General features: G+C 45.2%; 1 protein-coding gene across 1 annotated transcript; it reads left to right on the top strand.

Moving 5' to 3' along the window:
- Positions 1-5123: 5123 nt before the first annotated feature.
- galnt16 (UDP-N-acetyl-alpha-D-galactosamine:polypeptide N-acetylgalactosaminyltransferase 16) lies at positions 5124-21627 on the top strand. The gene is made up of 15 exons (XM_068751706.1): positions 5124-5324; positions 7832-8013; positions 8557-8655; positions 8734-8801; positions 12575-12640; positions 14646-14767; positions 16263-16350; positions 16624-16708; positions 16915-17018; positions 17137-17263; positions 17873-17965; positions 18453-18536; positions 18914-19040; positions 19551-19667; positions 21484-21627. Exons 1-15 carry the CDS (start codon positions 5124-5126, stop codon positions 21625-21627), a joined length of 1707 nt encoding a protein of 568 aa, XP_068607807.1.
- Positions 21628-24426: the final 2799 nt, after the last annotated feature.

Genomic DNA, 24426 nt, shown 5'->3' with positions numbered 1-24426 from the left:
TTCACGACTGGATCTCCTTTACTGGCTTTAGCTTGTTTGAATAATATTTATTTTTTGTGTGTGTGTGTGTGTGTGTGTGTGTGGGGGGGGTTCCTGCACACCGGTGAGTTGTTATAACTTTTGAACAGCAGCCAATGTAGCAACAATCGTTTCATAATAATAACACAGGATTTCCTCTTTAATTTCTTACCTACTTTCAAAATTCTATCGGTAAACCTTGTTCTTTAATCAGGTAGTTCATCTATTTTGAAAATTTGTCAATTTTAAAACAGAAATTCAGCAATTTGTAAATTCAGAAATGTGAAATTTAACTGTATTTGCAGTAAGTTAAATAAAATGTCGGCTGTTAATCGGAAAAAACCTGGAGCAGGGCTGACTGTCAAAAACCTGACAATACGTATCGTAATATATATATCTATATAGATCTGGATAGAGCGGTGTAGATAGTCATTATACCAAAGGTTATATCAACTCACTCTGAAATGACAGCACTTTAAAAGTGGGTGGAAATCCTGTTTATTAATTGAACTGGAAGGAATTATTGATCGATATATTCTAACAGCGGTCCTGATAGATTAGACACCTGTGTATTGTTTGTATGAAGGTTCATCCGAGAGGTAAGATGCTCCAGTTTGTCCGGACTTGATGATAAAACGACGAATGTAGTTTCAGACTGCTTCCAGGTCGTTTGTACACAACTGAATATTATTACCACTAAGCTGAAGACTGTTCCTGAGTATGGGTTCTTATTTGGAACATTTGTACCACTGTGTGTATACTGTATAAATACAGAAGTATTCACAATGCCACTTGATTCTGAAGGTGGTACGACTCTGTCTGGCTTTAATCTGTAATAAACAAGAATTTCCACTCGTGTCTGCGTCATGCAACGCTGTCTGCCACATGTTCACACTGGTGCCGGTATTTAGTGGGTAGGCTGGTCACGTGATGCCCGTCCCCCAAATGTGTGGAAGTCTTTATTGGGATGGAAATAGCAGCCGTTTATGCTTTAAAATAAGTCAAGGTTGAATTTTAAGGAATTGTAAAGACATTTAAAGTTTATGCATACTACCGGTAGTTATCTGAATTCTGACCTCTGATTTTAAATGCAAATATTTACCCTCTTGATTTCTTTTTTTTTTTAAACATTTAATGCATTTCTTTTCTGAACGGCATGCAGTCTAAACGTCCCCAGTGGCCGTCCTCTACTCGTCTACTCATGGACGGCCGGCATCATCCATACTTCATCTTGAAGTCCTGTCCTACATAGGCCCATTATCTCTGGAGAATATCTACGCCGTTAATGGCCTTCCTGCCCGGAGCCGATCCAGCTGGAGCAACAATTTCCCAACAGCCCGGCTGCTCTGCAAGTCCTCAGCGGTGGAGTCTGCCAACAGCTTTCCTCCTCCATCACGGGCCTCGGATGTGTCCCGATGACGCCGTCGTCTGGGCAGGGAGACAGGAACGAGCCCGACAACTCGGCTCGGACCTGCAGAATATGTTCGACTGCTAGACGCATCGCTGCTGCTTACGGAGGATGTGATCACACCATGTCCCCTTCGGGTTTGTAAAAGCCGTGTCCATGAAGCTGTGTGAACCGCTGAATAATTCATCATGGCAGGTCTCCCAATGTCTCGGGATTGTGCTCCAGTTAGAAGCTGTGAGGTGGCAGGAGATTGACCCCTTTGACCCGGAGAGGGAACAACCACGGAGAACTTTGAGTAAAAGCCGAGTCAATCATGACGCGGTGCTGATGGGAGGGCAACTTTCCGTTTCTTTTCGGAGGCCTGGCTCCATAAACAAAAGTGAGGACCACCAGGTGTCCCACAGGGTAAAGCTTTCTCCAAGTAACAATTTACCCTCTGACAAAGTTCTCATTATTTTTAAGCTGTTCTTGATTAGCTCGGTCAGAGAAGTCCTGTTTCTCGTTCCCTTGCTTGTTGTTTGCAGGACTGCCCCCTAAAAAGACCACTAGACGGTTCATAACGACCTCCACTCACCGATGGAGGTCGTAAAAACACTGACATCACCATTCCTTCATGTGTGTACAGGCCTTTTCCATGGAAACCGCACCACAACAACAAATGATCAGAAAGCCACAGCTACTACGTGTTTAACACGTGTGAAGCTTGATGAGGGTAGAATGTGGTGGTGAACTATACGAACTAAGTGCAGACTCAAAACCGGAGGGGCAAAAAAGAAATCCAGAATGCTTTGCAACCAGAGGAAGCGTAAATGAAAGATGGCCACCGTTCCAGGAAAGGAAGAGCATAAATATAATCTCTTCACAAATAACCGTGCAAACGTGATAAACAGTGAACGTTATGTTTTTAAAAAGGAGGGATTGGCCCATAGAATCAAGCTGCTAAAGGTGTGTCTGCTGTCTGGCACTGTTTGTATAACACACACACACACACAACACAAGAATGAACTTGCATGTCGCAGCTCCAGGTAATGGTTGGTTTCTGCCGGCCGCCGATTGGATGACTTTCCACCATCATCACGGTGGAATTCCACCGAGGCGTACGGGATTGTGTGTATGCAAACATGCTGAGATTTCTGTCTTGTTTGTTTGCCTTTTTTTCAAGTGAAAATGTGTGTGTGTGTATTTTGTGAGTGTCTTTGTTTGCTTTTTGTGGATTCCACATCTTGGCACGGTCGTCTGAAATGCCAGTGGTGATTTTTAGCGGAACTAAATGGCTCGTGATGATCTGTGGGAGTGACTGTGGAAAACACACACAAAGCCACATCTGACACTTTTACATGTCTTCTCCTTCAACCTCCTTGAAGATGAAAAGGTCACCTGGGGGGGAAGAAGTCCATCAAATGTTGGAGTAGATCCGGATAAAGTGGGAGGATTCGGGATGTTTTCAATTTGCTTTAAAAAAGTGGGCCCTTCTCACCACTTGTTTCTCATCCGGTTACCATGAGTGGAGATGAAAGGGTCGAGCACATGCCACGGAAGGAACCATAACGCTTTGGCGTGGATACGGAAAAAATTCAACTCCTTAATTTACTTATTTTTCATTTTCTTCGACAATAAAAGACAGACAAGGATTTCTGACACGTGTGGTTGACTGACTAACACCTGGAAATGCTTCATGCCACTCTTGTCTCCTCACCGTTCCCACTAACCCTGACACAGAGCCAGTTAAGGTTGCCAGGTCTGGAGGCTGGGGGGGTGTGCACGGCTTTTATCCTCCTCTTGTCTGGATGCGTAGACTTTTCCTCTCTGCTCTGGGTCGCAGGACAAGCAGAAAGGAACAGGAAGATAAAAGAAACCCTGGAACGACATCTGCCTGGAGTATTCAATGCTCTTTTCAAATATGTTTAATCCGACCTGCTCAAATCAATATACTCATCCGATGTGGGATAATCAATGTTTCTTGGCACCGACGCTAAATCGTTGGGCTCTAAGGGAGCAAAAAGATCCACAGCCTTTATTTGACAGATTTTTGAGGATTGTGTGAGCGCAGAACTACGCAGGGTGTGTATCTGTGTGTGTCTTCCTCAGACTGAGTGTGTGCTAATGATTTTCATCTCCCAGGCTACGGTTCAATCCATTAGGACGAGAGTGGATCTGCCTTGTCTCAGCTCCGTATTGATGACATGACTGAAGCGTAGGAGACCATTTATATAAAAAAAAGAATGACAAATAATTGCTTGAATGCATCAGGGATGAATAACATGACGGCGTTTATTGAATCCATTGCGCTGCCTCTCCCATCTGACCCTGGATCCCATTTGTTTAGGCTCACGGATCTGATGAGGTGAAAACTCGACATTCCTAATTCCTGATGTTGCACCGTGAGCGTATGCAGAGGATTTTGCTCTTGGGTGTGGCTGGATGAGCTCATACTGGATGTTTTAATGGATTTTTTTTTTCTACCAGAGATGGAATAAGATGATGAAATTCTGCCTCCTCAGCGCTCTGAGGCCTCTGGGATCTCACTCATTGTGCTGCCCTGATTTCTCTGTCGGTCTCTGCAGCAGCTTTCTGGAGAGCGTTCCTCTCAGTCGAATGTATTCTGATGTTTTTTCTTACGCCTCTGATTCATTCACTTGGTGAATAAGTCACAGTCGCAGAGGTCATGTGTGCAAATCCAGATTTATCTCAGGAGGAGCTGCACATTCACGCCGCCGGCGCTCAAAGGCCGCATTTTTCTTTGTGATAGAGTCAGCTGCTTTACGTAAGCTGCAGGCTCTTACTTTAAATGCATATCATTAATTTAAAATGCATGATGAGTCTTCACAGGCAGTGAAGACAAATGTGTTGCAGTGACGGCGTAGATTTCACATGAACATGGTGCAGCCTTACAGATTATTTTACAACTGCTTACAACTCCAAATTTAAAGGACACGTTGGGAACAGATCCACGACTGTCGTTGAGCCAAAGCTGGAAGCAGCTCCAACAGGAGCAGCTGCAGCTGTCAGATATTTGTGCAAAATGAAGGAGAGACTCGTCTTCGAAATGAGAAAATGTCAAAGGAAATCAGATTTGTTTCTCATATCTGTCAGTGTGAGGAACGGACCTGACCTAAAGTCTGAAGCATATTGAGCCTTTCTTTTCACATTGTGCAGTTGTGTGTGTGCTAACTGTTATTTGAGGCAATGGTGAAGATATTTAAACAAAGTCTAAAAAAAATGTACCCAAACTCTCATTTTTGATTTTTGTCTGAAATGTCCTTTAAATCGAACTTTAATTTAATTTAATTTTAACACGAGCGATAAAGAAAAGGGCAAGAGGAGAAAGAGAGAGAGAGAGAATCTCGTGCGTCAGAGGTGGTGGAGACACCCCTCATCATCCCCCCACCCCTCGGAGACTCACCTGAGATCAGGTTAAACACCCCCCCCCCCCCAGTGGAGCCGGTGGGTGACGGACGTGTGCGCGCGTTAGCGGGCGCGGGTGGAATGACCCGGCGCTAGGACCGTGGCTCTGTCAGTGCGCAAATCCCAGCAGAGCGAGGCAGCGCTCCGACTCAGGAGCCCGATCCAGGGGGGGGGGGGGGGAGACAGAGGCGATCTGTCCTCACCCATCACCGGCCGGAGCGGCTGCACCGTCAGCGCAGGGCGGACCTGAACCAGCCGGGCTCTCCACCGGAGCCCTCCGTATGGGCTCACCATGCGCAGGATACGGGCCAACGCCATCGCCATTCTGACCGTAGCGTGGATCTTGGGCACGTTTTATTACCTGTGGCAGGACAACAAGCCCCCATCGTCGCCTTCGTCGTCTGTGGCGCAGACCCGCGGCCGGGGCATCGGGCCGAAAGCGGTGTCCGGTCGTCTGGAGATCCACCGGGACGACAGGACCATCCCGCTGATAGTGAGTGAGCGCTGCTGGGGGGCTGCAGGAGAGCGTGTGCTGCATGTTGACGCACAGCTGCGTCCAGCCACGCCATAAGTCTGTCTGTCTTACATGCCGCACAGTCAGCGCGCTGCTCGCGCGTAAGAGGCTTTCCGTAAGTCCTGCGCGTCAAACCATAACGCGGAGGCGCTTTCCCGGTTTGCGGCAGGCGAGGTGAGAATCGGCTTTGACACGGAGGAGAGGCGGAATCCCTGCGCTCTGCGCGCCAGCCTGTCGGCGGAGGTCAGGTCTGCGTCCGGCGCAGCGGGAGGTGTGACCGGAGGAGCGGTGGCCATCGGGCATGCGGGAACCGAACCGCTCCACGGTCAGAACTGGTACCAGTGCTGGTACCGGGTCGAGTCCAGCAGAGCAACTGATCAATACACAGACTAATGATTGATTGATTTTAGTCAGGCACTTGCAATTTTCTTTGTGCGTTGGTTTTGCTCCATTTGCGGGCAAAACAGGAAACGGGAAGATTTCATTTCGGGGAATTTAATTTAATATCTTTAGAATTTTTCTTCCCTGACTGAAATATGAAATCTGATTTAATTTTAAAAAAAATCGATTATTATTTGTGTGTCTTCACTTAAATCCTTACATGTGACAACTTTTCAAGTGTGATGCAAATATGCAGCTTATTCTTTTTACATGACCTGGTCCCGTGACGTCACGTGATGACAACAAAACATAAACAAAAGCAGCTGCTGTTCAGGAGATGAGCTGAACTTGCATGTATGGATGCTCTTTCGTTCCTTGTTTACAAAGCGCTGATCTTCAATGTCAGTCGTTGTTTTGAGGTCGGCGCCGGCATGTGATGTGGTGGCAAATCCCAAGATGAGGACAAACAAGCATGGAAGCGTTTCGATTCATGGGAGAGGGAACGCCGTTCAGTAACCGCCGGTCAGACTGGAATGTTTCCACGGTTCTGTGTGTCGGCTTTCATTTGCTCAGCAGGTCGTTCACCTTCTCCAAAGTCTGCGGCTCTCTGTGGTTTGTTCAGGTAATCTGACCTGGATCACAGGCTGCAGGTCCAGCGGTCCACCCGTCCAGCACCGGGCTGGCTGGCTCTCTGTCTGTCTGCCTTTCCTTTTCTCTCTCCATGCTTGTGTTTTTATTCTCTTGAAGTCGTTCCAAATTCTTCCACCTTTCTACCTGCCTTTTCTCCTTTTGTCCTGTAGTGAAAACAGCTGCTTGTCCTCTCTTTACACTGAGTGTGTGTGTGAGAGAGAGTGTGTGTGGGCACTGCTGTCAGTCCGAATCCACTTTCACACTCACGTTAACCAGCCGCCTCCCTGCAATCAACACGCCCGCCATCATGGCCTCAACATCAGCAGTGCAGATGCTGGAATCATCCAGACGCACGTCGGCCCGCGTCTTCTCCGTAAACGCGACACGACTCTGTTTGATATTCATTAGTTTGCCCTCAGGTTTAAATGCTCAGACCTTAATCCACTTACTTCCTTTCTTCTGACTAATCCAATGACATTTTTAGACCGGACATGTGACCAAGAACGCTTATCACAAAATAACCGGGTTAAATGTCGACAGGCTCGTCTGAGAGAGGATTCATTGCATTGTTTCCATTACATCCAAGAATCCTGAGCCAGTTTACAAAATCAAATATATTTAGGCATCGACATTTTGTGTCTCGTGGTTTAGAACATGAAAACAGCCTTGCGAGGATGTTTCCCTGGATTCAAGTTTATTTGTAATTCAATTTTCAACACTTGGAGAGAACGTTCCTCCTTCCATGCCTTTTCAAACAACCAGGAAATAGATTCCAGGCGCAGCCGCAAAACAAAAGAACAATGACCAGAAACATATTCTGTTTCATTCATGTGAATGTGAAGGACAATGGTTGTTTGTCTTTTTTTTGCGTGTGCTATGTTCCCCTGCTCGATGCTAACAGTGTCTGACAGTAGTTTTTTTAGGGTCTTAGTCAGTGAATGCAGCACAGTGATGTCAAGATTCATTTCTCCGTGGGTGAGTTGTGGTAACGTTCAAGCTGTTTCTCCAGAGAGATTGAAAATGAGGTCAGTCTCACTTGAACCTACGGGAGCTTCTTCCGAATCCACCATGCAGCCCGTCTTTAACGCGAGTCTTCATCCCCTATCTATCATCGCATCCATTGGCTGTTCACTAACCTCCCACTCGGGAGTGTTAAGTCCCCTCGTGGAGGAAATCCTGTTAATTACAGAGGATTTATAAACTGTATGCTCTGATCTGATGATCCCTGTTTGCCATGCGGCCGCTGACACTGTGACCTGAATTTTAAAAATCTCATTTCGCATTTTAATCATTTGGCGATGGAATGACAAGTTTTAATTCTAGTACCAACAGCCTTGCAGGACTGGGGTTCTCTTTGTGTAATCCCTGTGACGTGGATATTCTGTCACCTGCCGGCTGTAAAATGTGCCAAACAAGCTAAACCCATTGGACGTTTAGCCTCGCTTTACTCACACACCTGGTTGTGTCCTCCACAGGTGACCCAGCCCCAGCGGGCGGAGCAGCAGTCCCAGCTGCTGGGAGGCTTCGATGAGAAAGCCTACCTGGCTAGTAAGCAGCTGAAGCCGGGGGACGACCCTTACAGGGAGCACGCCTTCAACCTGCAGGAGAGCGACCGGCTGGGCAGCGAGCGAGGCATCAGGGACACCCGCCACTACAGGTGAGCAAGGGTTAACGCCGCCGGCTCAGTCAGTCTGCTCCATCAGGGGACCGAGCTACCTGAGCTGCACGTCTCAGACGCTTCGACGGAGTTTAGTGGAGTTAGTTAAGTTTTCCAGGACACTTCAAGAAGAAAGACGATGCAATAAAACTGTGGCGTTTTTTTTTTTTTTTCAAATGTAATTATTTTCGGGACATCTCTGATGTTACGCTCCAAATATAACAAGAGCAGAAGCAAAAGTCTTCATAATTAGTGCATCGTAATTAAAACATGTGGATGAAACGTTTACATGTTGTCTTCATACCTGGGCTCAAAACTCCCAGCGCCAGGTAACAGATTAAAGCAGAGGGTCAGAAACAAGTACGCTTGTTGCCTGGCAACTGGGTATCTCCATGTCACCGCAGCAACGATGCTACGGCAACTCCGCAGGGCAGCAGTGCAAATCACATCTGTCCAAAGTGCTGCCTGTTCTGAGTCGAACTCCCTCAGGTGATTTCCTGTGACGTTAAACCGGCTCTGGCTGTGGGACTATTTTCTCTGCAGGTGTGCTTCCCTGAATTATGACGCAGAACTTCCCTCCACGAGTGTCATCATTACTTTCCACAATGAGGCTCGCTCCACTCTTCTACGCACCGTCAAAAGGTAATGAGGTCGGACAGGAACAGGCAGGAACAACCACTTACGCTTCCTGATATCCATTTCCCCTTGTTTCCCTCGCAGTGTCCTGACGCGAAGTCCTCCGCCTCTGATTCATGAGATAATATTGATCGACGACTTCAGCACCGACCGTGAGTTTCTTCCTCATTATTGATGGTGAACGCTGTGTGCGAAGGTTAAACTGATGATAGGGGGCGTAGTGGGCCACACCCTGCCTGTCAAGGTGGATCAATACATTTTGAAAATGTGCTTATCTAACGCCGGTGAATCAAGGTTTTAGGAAAACCTAACTTTAGAAGCAGAATTGTATTCTTTATAAAAAACCATCATCACACGCCGGCAAGCTCTTATCTAATTCCATTTCCAAGTGCAGTTTATGAGCATGCTTGGGAAGGATGTTCTCGCTCCCATCGCATCAAATATGACAAAGAAGGAGAAGAAAGATACAGCTGAGGGGCTGAATGAAGCCCACAGTGGTGTCTCCCAACGATTCACGGTGGTCCCACCTGAAAGGGCCACTAGCTTCATTAAGTCTCAGATACACACCAATAGTTAACCGTCTTCTAATCCGGCGGTTAATGAAAATAAGGCCAAAATTGAAGAATATTTGTTTTTCGTGACATCCTAACTTTTTATGATTTTTGAAGTGGCTCAGAGACATCAAAGATGTCTCTGAGTGGCTTCTCTGAGAAGCCACTTCAAAAATCCAGCTAGAAACAGGATCCATCGCTTGGCGATGCCTCTGCTGCAGTTTTTTTTTTTTTTTTTGCTGTACGCCATCAAAGCCTCTTTGTTGCTTAAAGCCAACCAAAACGTGGTGCAATCTGATAAGATTGTCCTCCTACATTACTTTCCTTTTAATCTTTCTGCCTTCAGGACCCTTGCTAAGTGTTTCTAGTCCAGAAACACATTTAAGGTCTGTGTTGAATTGACTTTTATGGCCGGAGAAGGGGGGGCTGCTTTCAATAAGAGCACAACGCTTTTTAACTCTGTTGTCCTACCTGGGCGTGCTGAAAGCAGCGATACAATTCAATCTGGATATCAGCGTGTTTTAGGCTGACACTAAGGGTGCTAGTCTCCGTAATCCAGATATTTTCTTGCTAATTATTACGATTTATAATTAGAACAAATATATTAAAGCCAATAAAATAGACTAATAGAGGCTTTAGAATGCGTCCATGTATAATTCAGTCAATTTGGAGAAAGATTTTAAACCTGCCCGTAAAGGGAGATACAAGATGATCAGAAATAAAGCAATTCATTTAAAGTTTGGAGCCGTAGCATCTGTGCTTCTTAATTCCCGTCTGTGGCCCTGGGTGGCAGCTCCTTTTTATTCTGCCTTCTGTTATGAACGTGTGTGTGATGGAAATGTCAAAGGAATCTTCCAGCGCTGGAGAAAGAGAAATAATAGGAAAGAAGCGTAGGTGGCGGATAATGTCAGGAGACAGGTGTGGCTTTGAGGACGTCTGATATCACAAAAAAAAAAAAACAGAATTAAAGGCGAGCGCATCGGGAGGATTTGCCTACTTTTAATTGGCGATGAAAAGGAGACAATAGAAATAACACAAGAGCGGCGTGAGAACAGCGTTATCTATAACTGGCCTTGACATTCAGAGCATAAATCTGTGCATCGCTGTGAAATGCAGATTATAGTTTCACGCAGCTGTGGATTTAGAGGCTAAGCACGTTTGAGTAATTATTCCCCTTGGTCAGCATTAGGCAGAAGAATTACCCGCTTTATGCCTTTAGACTATCCGCAGCATTTTCTCTAACTCCCACCACATGTCGGGTGTCTCTGTGGGACACACATCGGCTGTGTTCACGCTCACAGGTGTCCGAACTCGCCAGCGTTTCATCACCGCTTTTGTTTCTCTCCATCCTTCATGCCATGAGGTCAGAGCGGAAACGCCTCAGAGCTACTTCTTCTCTTTGACTGAGACTTTCACTTCCTCCCTGTTTTTGAATTTCAGGATTTTATGCATTGATGTGAAACCGCTGCGGGTTCCTGTTTGTGGCTTTTAAGCTTTGATCCAGTCTGAACTAACAATCCTTTCATTAGCCAGCTAGTCTGTTTCTCCCCAGCTCTTTTCTAAAGCTGCTTTGCTACGTTTTCGCTACAGAATGGTTCAGTTAATCTGTGGTTTCAAGACCAATTTAAAGGCAGCCGTTCGATAAAATCCCCCAAAATCACTACAAGATGCGAACTAACATCAGATTATTTCTTTAGGATTGCACGGTTCTTTTTTAGCTTTAATGAGAGTGCAAAATGAAATCCAGTCCAAAAAATGGGCAGGCAACACGTCTTTAATTACCAAAGATCAACAGAATACAGACCTAAAAACCAGAGGGCAAGAGCGCAAAGCACAAACCGGAAGAAGCAAAGGTAGAGAGGGCTGGTGCAAATGTTCAGGGAAGGGTAGATTAAGGATAAGAAGTTGAAGCCGACTGTGTTGAACTGCTAAGTGCATGTTTAATCAGCATCACACACACATCAGATCCATGTCCCATTACCTTTTATTCTTAATGTAATGTCTCCCTGGATTATTTTATCTTTATGGTTCCTTATTGATTTTGTTAAGAGGCTGATTTGCCTCCAAATAATTGAAGATGTAGAAATGCAGCTGAGGCCCTCTGCTGTGTCGAATGTGATGGTCTGGCTTTTCCAAGCAGCTGTGTTTCAAATTGTATTTTCAATAAACCCTGAAGGCGAAAGAGTCGGGGTGGAAATCTGTAAATGAAGCTCATGTGACCGAGACTAGCCTTTCTGTGAGGTTTCATCCCAAATGGGTTGTGCTCACGACGTTATCTCCACGGCGCAGCAAAGAGAAGCTTTTCTGTTCGGCATTTTTTTAAAAACTACATTGGTTGTGTAAGTGTGAGGCTGTTCCACAAAGATGTGCTGAAGATCCTGTTATCTGGCTGCTCCCAGGAAATGTGTGTGTGTGTGGGGATTGGAGCAGCTGTTCGCTGTCAGGTTGGAAGCACAAGGCTCACAGTGCTTTTCCACTGCGTTTGGAATAGTGTGTGTGCTTTATTTGTAATCTTCCCATACTAAAATAGTAGTTAAAGCGATCCGGATATTGAAGGGAGGTAATTAAGACGGTCCCAACAGGTAAGGTTCTGACAGTATGGTCGGCAGATGTGACCCGGCGGGCGACGTCTGGAGGAGGCGGAGGACGGATCATCCCGTCTGAGCGTAATCCCATTAAGGCTTGCTTTAAAACGTTGAAAACCCGGATGGTAGTAGCAGCACACGGATGCAGCTGTGTCTAATAACTGTGTGTAATAACTGTGTGTAATAACTGTGTTATGCATGGACTCACTCACTATCTGGCTGAATGCACACAACATCTGCTCAGTGGGGGTGATCTTTGACTTTCTGCTCTCCTTCCCAGAGCGGTTAAACCCCCTTCCTCTTCACTCCACACACACACACACACACACACCAGCTGTCACCTTCTTATGAGCGACACTGAGTCACTAATACACTCCTCTTCATCCAACTACAATCTGTCAGGAAGTTCACGCTCACTCTCTGCTGCTAATGCTAATCCTGTCCGGGATGTGTCTGCATGTGTGTGCCTGGTTGGAATGATGTCTATCCGTATGTGTGTTCCTGAAGGCCTGCAGCAGCCGGGGGTGCACGCCGGCGGGAACAGCCTGCTTCCTGGATGTGTTTATGTCTTTCGTGGTCGCTTTTGTTTAGGTGTTTCTGAATATTTATGGATGGACGTGACACATTTGAGGTCACGCACACACCGCTGGAACTACCTACCTACTACTCTGTGTGTTTTTGTGGGTTTGTGAGTGACGGAGTTGTGAGTCGAGGCGACGAGGTTGTATGTTTTTCTCAGTGTGTGTTCTGCTAACACCACAACATCCCATCTCCTCTGATGCCTTCCAGCTGAAGACTGCCAGCTGCTGTCTCGGATTCCCAAAGTGCGTTGCCTGAGGAACAGCAGGAGAGAGGGTGAGTTTGGGAGGGGGGGGGGGGGGGGGGGTTGGTTTAATGAAAGAGACCAAGCTCCAAGGCGCTGTTGTTTTAACCAAACCAGCGTGAAGAAATAAGACTTGAACTGTCCCTTTAATTAAATTAACCCCACATCATTAAGCTATTTAATAACTCTGTCCATGTAACTGTCTGACCTCAGTGCGCATTTGACTGGGACTGAAAATGAATAATGAAATGTGTTAAATAAGAGTCCAATATGGTGTCTCTTTTTTTTTTTTTTATTCCCCTTGAAAGCAGATTAAAAACATTATAATGATTTGCGATTTAATAAAGAAAAACACATTCCTTGTTTGAGAAATGACGTAAACTCGATTATCAAAAATAGTTTTAAGGCTGCACTTCCTGTTAGTTCAACAACAAGGTCTGACATGACTTAATGGACATGCACCACAATCGAGCTGAAATAATTCAATTCCTGAATCAAACTAAATCTGGAATCACCAAAAGGGCAGCGGTGTTGCTGATTTGTAGGATGGCCAGACGGCTTTGTACTCGAGGCATTTGAGCCTCATGCTGACAAAACGCAGGGAAGCTGAACTCATTAAACGAGGGGCGAGGATCCCGTTCCTGTGCTTAAAAGTAATGAACCCAACCCAGCAGATAAAGAAGGTTAAAACACACTTAATAGATCGAGATTTAAATATTCTCTCCAGCAGCATCAACATTCTGAGCTTGTGATCAAGGTACGCTCGTGGAGACACCTTTACACATATTAGTTTTTATGTGATCCTGTAAACAGAGAAACAAACATGTCGCCCTTGGCGGAGGTAATCACTCATGGCGGCTCCTTTTTTGACGCGCCCTGTCGACCGAACGCCGCCGTTGATTTCCCCCGAGATGTCAGAGATTACAGGATTTGCTCCTTTTGTGTTTATAATTGCAATCGTGCAGAAGATCCACATCCAGGGCTGCTTATCTTTGTAGCGATTGAAACATTAAAATGTGTTAATTTCATGAGGTGTTCTTGTTTTTCGCCTGGGTGCAAAAGAGAGGCATTAATTAAGTGTAAAAGCTGGAGGAAGAAGATGATCCTGCTCCTCCTCAGTTCCGTGTTAAATGCAAATTGAGGGGCAAACACACCTTCGTTCCCATTCATCGCCCGCCTGCAGCAATTATGTTCCCAACTCGGTCTTCTTATAAATAGATTTTTGCTCTCAGCTCCAAATTAACGCGTTCTTCCCCAGCAGACAAAGCAGTTGATGGGGCAGAAACCCATTCTGTTATCCACTGCAGACTAATCCAATTAAACGGTTTCATTTCAAAAAGGATGTTTATTCTGTCGAAGTTTTTCCACTTAAAGTTGAATATCCCAGAATTAAAAAAAAAAAGGGGGGGGGGGAGCACTCATTTGATCAGCATAAGTGTTTGGAGCCTAAAATGATTTAAAAAGTGGAGAAAATGTGAGCTGTGGAGACCGTTTCAACTGCTCAAAACGTCACTTGTCATTAAAGACGACAGTTTCTGCCACTTTTATGATGTCCAGGTTTAAATCAGGGACCGACCGTCAGAAGAGGCGGAGACTTGTGTTTCTGTCACAGTAAACAAGATTCAGTCATGTGTGCAAAGTATTATTAAAACTGGAGTTTGTTGCATTCAAGGTTTAACTAGATGTGTGATGTTGCGTGCTTAGATTCAAGCAGGAGACTAAAGTGAACCAAGTCATCACGTCCCAGTTCTGATTGGAATGTTAGTGGCCTTTTGGGATTTGTTGGATAAAGGTATTATGGCTGTTTCCTCTAAAAACGTTTTTTAGACTAACGACTTCTCTAAATCAGACCAGCATGACCAAAATCACATCATCAAAACCTCCAATTTAAAATCAAATTTGGCCTCAAACTGGGCCAAAAACAGAAAAAAACAAACAATGTGTTTCACTGGAAAACATCCCTCCGTATTATAAAACGTCATCCAATCAATCTGTACGTGATTGACTGGTTCCCGTTCTTCCCTGTGCCTCCCTCAGGTCTGATCCGATCGCGTGTGCGAGGAGCCAACACGGCCTCGGCTTCCATCCTGACCTTCTTGGACAGCCACTGCGAGGTCAACACGGATTGGCTCCAGCCGATGATCCAGCGAGTCAAGGAGGTACACACACACACACACACACACACACGTGATGCACGATTTTTTGCTGCTTTCCAGGCTTGGTTTTATTGACAGTAATGAAATCTGTTGGCATCAAATGTAGTTGAATAAACACTTCATTTGTGCGGTTAAGATTTGAATCACACTATACTAGATGCCACTTTGCCATTGCTGGAAACAGTGTGGCCCCATTTTCCCAACCAATCCCTTTGCTGCTCGACTCGGGAGCGCTGTCCGCGGCGTACATGGCTTGTGGCGTGCACGGTGAGACTGTTTGCTCTCGCTTCGGGCTTGCAAGCTAGTCCTCTTTACCGATCAGTCCCTTTTAATGCGGCAGGAATATTCCCTGCATTCACCGCCTCCCGCAAATGTAATTATGCAACCCACCGGGGACGCTGCCGTCGCATCCTCGCAGGAATGTTTTGTACTTCAGGATAAAACGGGGATGGACCAGCTGCTCTTCGTTCTGAAGGGGCTTTGTGCTCATTTTGTATTTTCATATGAACCTCCGGGGGCATGAGTCCTCTGTGGGTCTCATCTCTGTGTCCTTTTCTGCATCAGTTTTGATATAATCAACACGTGCAGCGCATGTAAATGTCTGATTTATGGACTCGTGAGCACCTGCAGGGACGCACTAAGGGACACCTGCGAGGCAGGTATAATGAAGAGAGCTGGGGGGAAATGACCTTCATCACTTATTAATGAAGGACAGGTTGTCCCCTCCCCCGGACACGACTACTACTGCTGAGTTGAAATGCAGTATAATGAGTTTAAAATTCCTATGTGTGTGTGTGTGTGTGTGAAAATTGCAGCACTCTGTAACAAATTCAGACACAGACAGAGGACCGAAATATGGAGGATAAAAATATCTGCTTATGGAAGTGCAACCTCTTCGTGCTTTTCCAAATCACAGCAGCTCATTAAAAGCTTAGTTAAATGTCTGTTGCTTAAGGCTTCTCCAGGCATCACTTTTCATACTGCTATCCGGCAGCGTGGCATTTCACACTCGCTCTGCCCAGAGTTCACCGGAGGTTCAATCTCTGAGCAGAGAGAGGAAGGGCTCGAATTGGAGAAAAGTCCTTTGGATTGTGCTGACGTTAAACTGCTTCCCTGCACCAAATGCCCTCTGAGCAAACAGGAGTGTGTGCATACACACCGACGCCATCAGCGATCAGCGTTTAGCTGATCATTTGAGCTCACAGTTCACTTGGCATGAATTTGTGAAGAGCTTATTTTCATCACACCATCCGAAACACTTTTTTTTTCAAACACCACACAATTCAGGAAGTGATTTTAAAGTTTAAGTTTGTCTTACTACCTAGGAGGTCATCATTTAAATGGGCAATCCTTCTTCTTTCAGTTTAGTTTCCACCTCAGCAGCCTGCTCTGTTTTTTTCATTGATTCATTCAGATGCAAAACTACTTGAAACATGACACATTTAATCCTATTCAAGCGCCGATCAGCGATCTGTCTGCCTCCCTCCCTCCCGTGCAGGACCATACGCGAGTGGTCAGCCCCATCATCGACGTCATCAGCCTGGATAACTTTGCGTACTTGGCGGCCTCGGCTGACTTGAGAGGAGGTCAGGACACGACACACAAAATCATTCACAGTGATGACTGACAACGCACAGCTGTAACACAACCCCCCCCCCCTCTGTGTGACACCGTAATCTCTGCTGGATCAGTTAAAGCCACACGATAGATAGGCTGGAGAGTCGCTCCAGCGGGCGGAGATAAAACGCTTTCATTCCAGAGCTTTGACTTGATGTGAGATCCCCTTCAGCGGGAATCGGATCGGTTTTACTCTTCTCTGCTGTTTTATTGGACCTTTTATCGCTCTTTTTTCTCTTCAGGCTTTGACTGGAGCCTCCACTTCAAGTGGGAACAGATTCCCATTGAACAGAAAATGGCCAGGAATGACCCCACACAGCCAATCAGGTTCATCTACGACTCTCTTCCTTTCCTCCCCTTTTATGGACGAAGAATCCAGAAAAACAATACCACAGACCAACATTATGTATATTTATAAATTATAACATCATTCATTAATACATACTTTTCCCTTTAACTCCTACCCCAGTTAGCTCAGCCCTATAAATAACAATGTGAAACACAGTAAATGTGGAAAACCTTGTGCTCGCTAGGACTCCTGTCATCGCTGGTGGGATTTTTGTCATGGATAAGAGCTGGTTCAACCACCTGGGCCAGTACGACACCCACATGGACATCTGGGGAGGAGAGAACTTTGGTGAGCTCATTGTTCACTCTCGTTAAAGTCACCCAGCCCAAAGATGCAGCAGGTGGGAAGTGATGGAGAGCATGACTAGACTAACTGACTTGACCGTCCTGCGCCTGTCTTCCTGCAGAGCTTTCATTCCGGGTGTGGATGTGTGGAGGAAGCCTGGAGATCCTCCCCTGCAGCCGCGTTGGTCACGTGTTCAGGAAGAGGCATCCGTACGACTTCCCAGAAGGCAACGCTCTCACCTACATCAAGTGCGTCGGTTGGTCTGAAAGAAAACCTGGCTTGCTACTTGACGCTGTGCATTTAAGTGAATTTTCACACCAAATCTTCAAGTCATTGTTAACATTTTAAGTATATTTCCTTATTAAACTGCTCAAAGTGTTGCTCTTGGCGGCAGCGGCAACAAAGATTTAACATTCTCTACAGGAAATGCTTTTGTAAGAGTAATATTTATACAACTTTATAGGCCATTTGTCATGTTATTTCTTTGCAGTTGTGCATCCAGGCCTGTTCCTCTGGGAGTTTGTTTGTTTTTTTTATTCACAGATTGAAACCCAATAAAACAGCGCTAGCGTTTTCCCGACATAAAAAGCAAAAGCATGAGAAACCCTGGTTTAGGGAAGCAAGAAAATGTCTTGCACATTTGCCACAATAAGCTACATATTTATCAACTTAAGCTAGAAGAAACAGCTGTGAGTACTTTACACAAGTCAGAATGGAATGGGACGAGCCAAACGGCCCCATCTGCCCTTTTCTACAGCCTCAGAGTCACAGAGAATTTAAGATGAAACTCCCGATGCAGACGGGTCTCCGCCTGTCGCCCGCAGCATCGTCATGAGTTATGTGTTGTGTCCACGCAGGAACACCCGGCGGGCCGCTGAGGTCTGGATGGACGAGTATAAACAGTACTACTACGCTGCGAGGCCGTCGGCTCAGGGCAAGGCCTTTGGCAGGTTTGTCTACGAACTGCCTCTCTCCTCTGTCCTCCAGCAGATCGGGGTCAAACATTCAGCAGATATAAAGCACCGTCCGACAAGACGCCTGTCTCCAGTGCAGCAACTAATGATGTCCATTACAGCATCACGTTTTGATCAATCATTCAATTGTTGTATCCATGAAGGAGATTATTTTGTATTGTCAAGGAGGGACTCTAAATTATTTTACACCTCCAACAGTCTCACATCTTAATGTATTCACACATTTTATTTATGAGCCATTTAATGTTCTATGTATATAAATATATAGAACTCCTTCTGTATGAGAAACCGGAGCTAGCAAATGACGATGAGCGTTTATATTTGGAAAAGTTACTTAAATAGAAAAGATGATTAGCAACATTGTCCTGCTCGTAAGTCCCTCTCTGTCATGAGTAGAAACGGGTTAGAACTCAGAACGATCATGTCCCTCCATCCTTTCTTGTCTTATTTTGTCTCCCTGCAGCATCACAGACCGCCTGACGCTGCGGAGGAAGCTGAACTGCAAACCGTTCCGTTGGTACATGGAGAACGTCTATCCTGAGCTGAGGTAAGCCGCTGCTGTCCCTATTTTCTGCTTTCTTTCCATGTTTCCATGTCAAAAAGAAGGAAAAGGAGATGGAAAAAGGCAGGAAATTATCCTGCAACTCCGTCGGGAGTCATCTCCTCGCTCAGAAGCAACGATCTAAATATATGTGGTCAATGTGGGAACCTCTGAGTGAGTTATCGGTGTGTAACCCACCAGCCTGTCCGGGTGTATCAGATCGATGTCATGCCTCATGATGATGTGGCCTCATGAAATCTGACTGTCTATTATTTATAAGTATTATTGTAATGGGGCGGCCAGCCATTCCCATCTATCTGTTGCTTATCATTGCAATGAGACCTTTTGTTGGCTTCCCTCCTCTCTCTCTCTGGTTCCCTCAGGGTCCCAGAACAGGAAACGGTTCACAGTGTGCTGAGACAAGGCGGCTTGTGTCTGGAGACCCACGGCATGGATTCCCTTGTTCTCGCAGAGTGCAGGGGCATCGGCGCCAACAGGCCCCAGCCGCAGGTCAGGACTCTACCAGTAGGGGGGAGACTGGGGGTCGTACGCGTAACACCAGTTAACGTGAAAATGTGCAGGGAGACCAAAAAAATCTGTCATTGAAAACATTTATACCTCCGACAAGGAGGTTATGATTTTGCTTGCCTTTATCTGTCTGTCTGTCTGTTAGCAACATAACTCAAAACGTTACAGCCGGATCTTGATGACATTTTCAGGAAATGCTGGGAATGTTACCAGGAAGAGATGATTGAATTTTCGTAATAATCCAGAAGAGATCCTGGATTCTGGAAAATATGTTCTTCAATATCTCAGTTGATTATTGACTGATATTTATGGAATTTGAAGCTACCGTGTAGGGTTGGAACCTCTATCTTTCCACCGAATTTTATCCGGATCGGCTCTGGACGATGGATTTTATCATGATTTTTTTTTAAATGGGAGTACACTTGCGAGGTCTGCGCTCTCTGAATGCTTTTCTCGTTTTGAATGTGCCACTTTCTTGTGCTTGTTTTTCAGAGATGGGAATTAATAGAGCCTCTGATCAGGCAGCAGGACGTCTGCCTGGCCATTTCAGCCTTCTCGGCGGGGTCAAAGGTCAAGATGGAGCCCTGCAATTCAAAAGAGCCCAAACAGGTGGGGAGAAACGGCGCTAGCGAGTCACACATTAATGTTACGGAGCATTTCATTTTCTTCATTAAGAAGTTACTGTCATTCGCCAAGGGTTAACAAAAGAATCGTGACCTACGGCGTCGGTCCCGTGACAGACGCTCGGAGGCTGAAGGACACCAATGGAGGAGCAGTCGGTTTTAGTAGATGCAGAACAAGCACCCATAACTCCACTCCACGCCCCGCTCTTTCCCAGATCGCCCTGTTGTGGAGCGTTAGACACTGGAGTCCCACGTGGACATCAGCGTTGATTTACCGAAAGGGAGTCGTTAACTCAATCCATGTGTATGAGTGAGGAAGACCACTGCCAGGTCATCTCTTCTCGCTCTCAATCCTTTGAGAGTTCTTTGGAAGCCCGCCCAACAAAGCCCAACACACAAATGGTCTCTGCCCTGGGAGACGTTTGGCGTCTTTGTCCTGAGTGTTTAAACCCCTAGAAATGTTACTCAGTAAAGTAAAGATTGAAACGCTTTCGCTATTAACTATTACCTTTTGTCTACAAGAAGATGTGAGTGACTTTTAGTGTGATGATTTGAGTTCCGGACCCAAGTCTAATCTTGGGCGGTTATTATTTTTGTCACGGTGATGCAGCTTTTAGAATGTCATGAGCTGGAGTTTACTGGTCTAAACGCGACTTTAGAAACTTATTTACGCACTTGTTGTAATAAATGACTGGGAGCTAATGCTAACAGAGTAAATATTTAGTCTTTAAAAAAGACTAAACAATTACTCAATAAATAATGACAATAATCACAAATATATTATGCAGTTGTTTTTTTGTATAAATATATCTTTGAACGTCTCCACTCTCCAACCTAATGTCAGTTTGCAGTTCATGCCTCACCCTTATTGCACTAATCATCAAAGCTCCCCAAGTTTCCTCTCTGCATTTGTTGCACAATCATGCGCACGTTTTTTTTTTTTTTTTCATGCAACAGTACACGCTTGGTGTACTTGACACACAGATTCACTCCTCTTCGAATGGATTAAGGATTCACCTTTCGTTCACCTCTGGCTTGTGATAAGCCCTCTGAAATCTGTTGCCTCGGGTTGACCTCAGTCTCTTTAATCCTCCAGCTGATAAACAAACCTGTAGGCCAGGTGAACCACAGACAACCTCCAATAAATCTGGTTGCTGGAATTCAAATAGAAATAATGTTGTATCAGATTGGGAAGTATTTTAGAGAGTGAGATGGTTAGATAGCTCTTTGGCGTCTCCCTGTGGTCGTTTTCCAATTGGATGGATGGATTTGCAACCTTTGGAATCTTATTTCTCACTAGTTCACCAACAAAAAATAGTGATTTTGACAGGTATGTTTCTAATTTTCATACATAATTTCTTAGTTTACTGGATCTTAATCTTAATAGTTCACCAAGTTGCCGTAAATTGTTGGTGCAACAGAGAACAAGTAACAATTGAAGCGAAGAGTAAAAAGCACAATATTTCTCTGTGGAATAAAGTGAAATAGAAGCTTGAAGAAGTATGAAATGAAAACGTAAGAGTGTCAGCACAAAGTTTGTGCTTTCATGACTAATTTGATGACTGAACAAATATCTCCTTCTCTTTTGGGATGCCAGTTTGCTGCACAGTGACTTTCCACTGAGCGCAGCCAGTCATTCATTCAAGTGATTACCTTTATCCAGATCTTACTCAGTCCATTAATCAAGTCTATATTTGTGAGCTAGCAATAACACAAACCAGACGAGGCGCAGACGTCTTTCCATAACTTTCCATAACTCCACCTGACGGGGACGAATCCCATCTTTCTCTGTTTCTCTGCAGAAGTGGAAGCCTAAACGCACGGCTCTGCAGCACGTGGTCAGCGGCCTCTGCCTGGACAGCCAGGCCCCGGCGGGCCCTCTGGTCATCATGCAGTGCCGCCCCCAGTCGGCCAGCCAGTCCTGGGAGCCACAGATTATCACCTGAGCCATAGCGGATGGGGGGGACGGACGGACTCCCATCTGCAAACCTGTCTGCCGCCTTGCTGAGGGATGAAGGAAGTGAGATCTGTACTTTTGTGATGTCATCGTCCGGCTCCTACTCGTTGTGTGTCGGTGACAAGACATTTCAGGCCTCGTTGAGGTCTTTCGTGTACAGAGCTTCATCCCTCCTATGGATGCTGCAGTCCTTCTATGTAATCTAAACGTATCACTGAAAACTGTTGCACATCTCACTATTTAATTTCTGCATCTATCCTGGTCATGGATTTTCTTACAATTGGAATAATGGTCATCAAAACAAACTAACACAAACTGGACTGCAGCAAATGTGTTGGGTTGCACCTGACCCAGTCCCAGTTACTGCATGTCCTGTTGCCTAGTCTTAGTCTGATGACTGGTTGGACCGGGGCAGTTTTATATACAGCCAACTAAAATCTGAGCTTTTTGTTCTTGTTGTTGTTGTTGTTTATTATTATTGCTGGATAGAGCCATCATCAATCACTGTCGGGAACATTATTTATTGTTTTGCATGGTCAGACCCAAAGAATGTTTTTTTTTTATGTCTCTATAATGTTTTCTGTAAATATTTGAAACAGATATTGGCTTGTTTTTTTGTGTAAAGTAATCTATATGTTGTTTGGAGAATAAAATGTTCTGGTGCAATATATTATTTTATATTTTATAGGACGTGACAAAATCAGGTTGCGTTAAAAAAAAAAGAAAAGAAATAGGATTTCTTCAACCCTAGACAAAGTGGCACCAAAAGTCCCAATGAAGTTACAGAGAGTGACCACTAGAGGGCAGACGATCACCGCAGATGTACGAACGGCTCGCCGGCCACTATTTTAAGACTGTGCGAAGATGAATGTTTTAGAAGTTGTTTAAAAGGACTTTTGAGAGTTTTGATTTATTTAACTATAAAAGAAGAGTGACCACAGAAATGTGTGTGTCTGTGTTTAGGAGAGAGACATGCTGCAACTTCATTGTGCAAGTGTGCATCGGCATGACAATAATCAACTTCAACAGGCTTGACAACTTTTTGTTAGCCAAAGGTTTTTCTTTTTTCTTTTTTTTGGCTTTGCAATCTACCTGACCTCAAAACATGTCACACCGCAGCTTAGACGGTTTCGTAAAACTATGTAAGGAATGTGACTTAATGCTGATAAACCTCTGGCCTTTTGAAGGGGCCATGGTTTCATCATGGAGGTCAAAGGGTATATGCAAACAGCACAAGTATAATTTGGATTCGTCTTTAGATTAAGTGTGAAAATTATTATTATATTAACTTATATGCATTGTAATGTAAACCTATATAAAGTGTACAAGGGAGGTCTTGTGAATGTTTTAGTTTTGATTGTCAGTCAGGCCAATCTAGAAGCTGCACCGATAATTCTAAAGTAGCAGAAGAATTCAGATTTTTCTTCTTTAGTAAAAACAAAAAAAGAATATTCTACAGCCAGATGTAGTCTGTTTATGTAAAAAAACTACTTTATGCTTTCCGTCAAATTGTGTGGAGAGGCGGCCCGTGGATCAGAAAAGCTGAACAGACATGATTTGTTTGGCCTTGATGGACACGCTTGACTGAGTGCCAGATTCTTTGTTTGTCAGCAGCACAAAAAACAAACTGTGGACGGATTTAAATTCTACCTGGTGGTGGAACTATGGTGCATGAGCCAGAAAAGAATCCATTAAAGTTTGCAAGGCATCTACCTTGACGGGGCCATTCCAAGCTACACAATCATTTAACATTGTGTAGAAGGCTGTTTTACAGGATTTTACACAACAGAGACTCATAAACTTTGTGTGCAGGTGAGCGGAATGTTTCAAATCTCATGGAATTAAAATACTCGAGTATTGCAGAGGTGCGTCAAGATTGCAGCCCAGTTAACTGCAGTACTCGAGTAAAAGTACTTGATACTCCACTACCGCTCCACCACTGCTCTTGAGCAATGCGGTGGAAGTCTCGCTCGAGGCAGGTCCGCTCTGTGGTCCATCGATCACCTGCGATTGGCAACCGCTGACCAATGAGGTGTCGCGGGGGGCGGTCCGTTGCTATGGACGAGGTTTGGCTGAGTTAACGTGTAGCAGCCATTCAGCAGCAGTGGCTGAAGTGATTGGACTACAAGCCTCTTCTCCCCCCCCCCCACCCCCTCCATTCAACACTTTCTGTGGAATTCTACTTATTTTGGAGCTGCGCCGTTCGTGGGACACAGGTGACGGCTCAGCGGTGATCAGCGGTGAGTAAAGATATCTGGATTTCAGCCACCCTTGCCTGTAAGTGCTTGTTAGCACAGAGAGCTAAGCAGCGCTAGCTTAGCGGCTCGCAACCCCCCCTCCCCCGTAGACTTACGGCATCTGGGTTAGCTTGCGTTGCCCACCTGGCTAGTGACAGACTGGACTAAATGTGAGGTGTGAGGCTGTGTGCCGTCATCACGACAAACATTGATCCCTGATACGACGGAATGAGGTTTGCTAGCTAACGCCAGATGAGCAGCTAACGACGCCCAACTTTACCTGCCTCGGTTAACTTTAAGGGATGAACGCACGTCGGCGGAATGAGAATAAATGACGGAATCAAGTATCAGGAGGCACCAGATTCTACCCTTTTTTTATCTTTCATTGTGTAGCTGTTATTAGCGCGTTTGACATGCGTAATCTTATACACAATAGTTAAGACATTGCTGTTTTATAATGATGTGAGGAGGAGGAGGAGGAGGAGGCATGTGATGTGAAAAATTCAGCTGTGAATCTATTTTGTTGAGCAATTAGAAGATGTCTATTGTTT

The sequence above is a fragment of the Brachionichthys hirsutus genome, chromosome 18 (genome assembly GCF_040956055.1).
Source record: "Brachionichthys hirsutus isolate HB-005 chromosome 18, CSIRO-AGI_Bhir_v1, whole genome shotgun sequence".
Lineage (NCBI taxonomy): Eukaryota > Metazoa > Chordata > Actinopteri > Lophiiformes > Brachionichthyidae > Brachionichthys > Brachionichthys hirsutus.
This window is presented reverse-complemented; position numbering and strand designations above follow the sequence as displayed.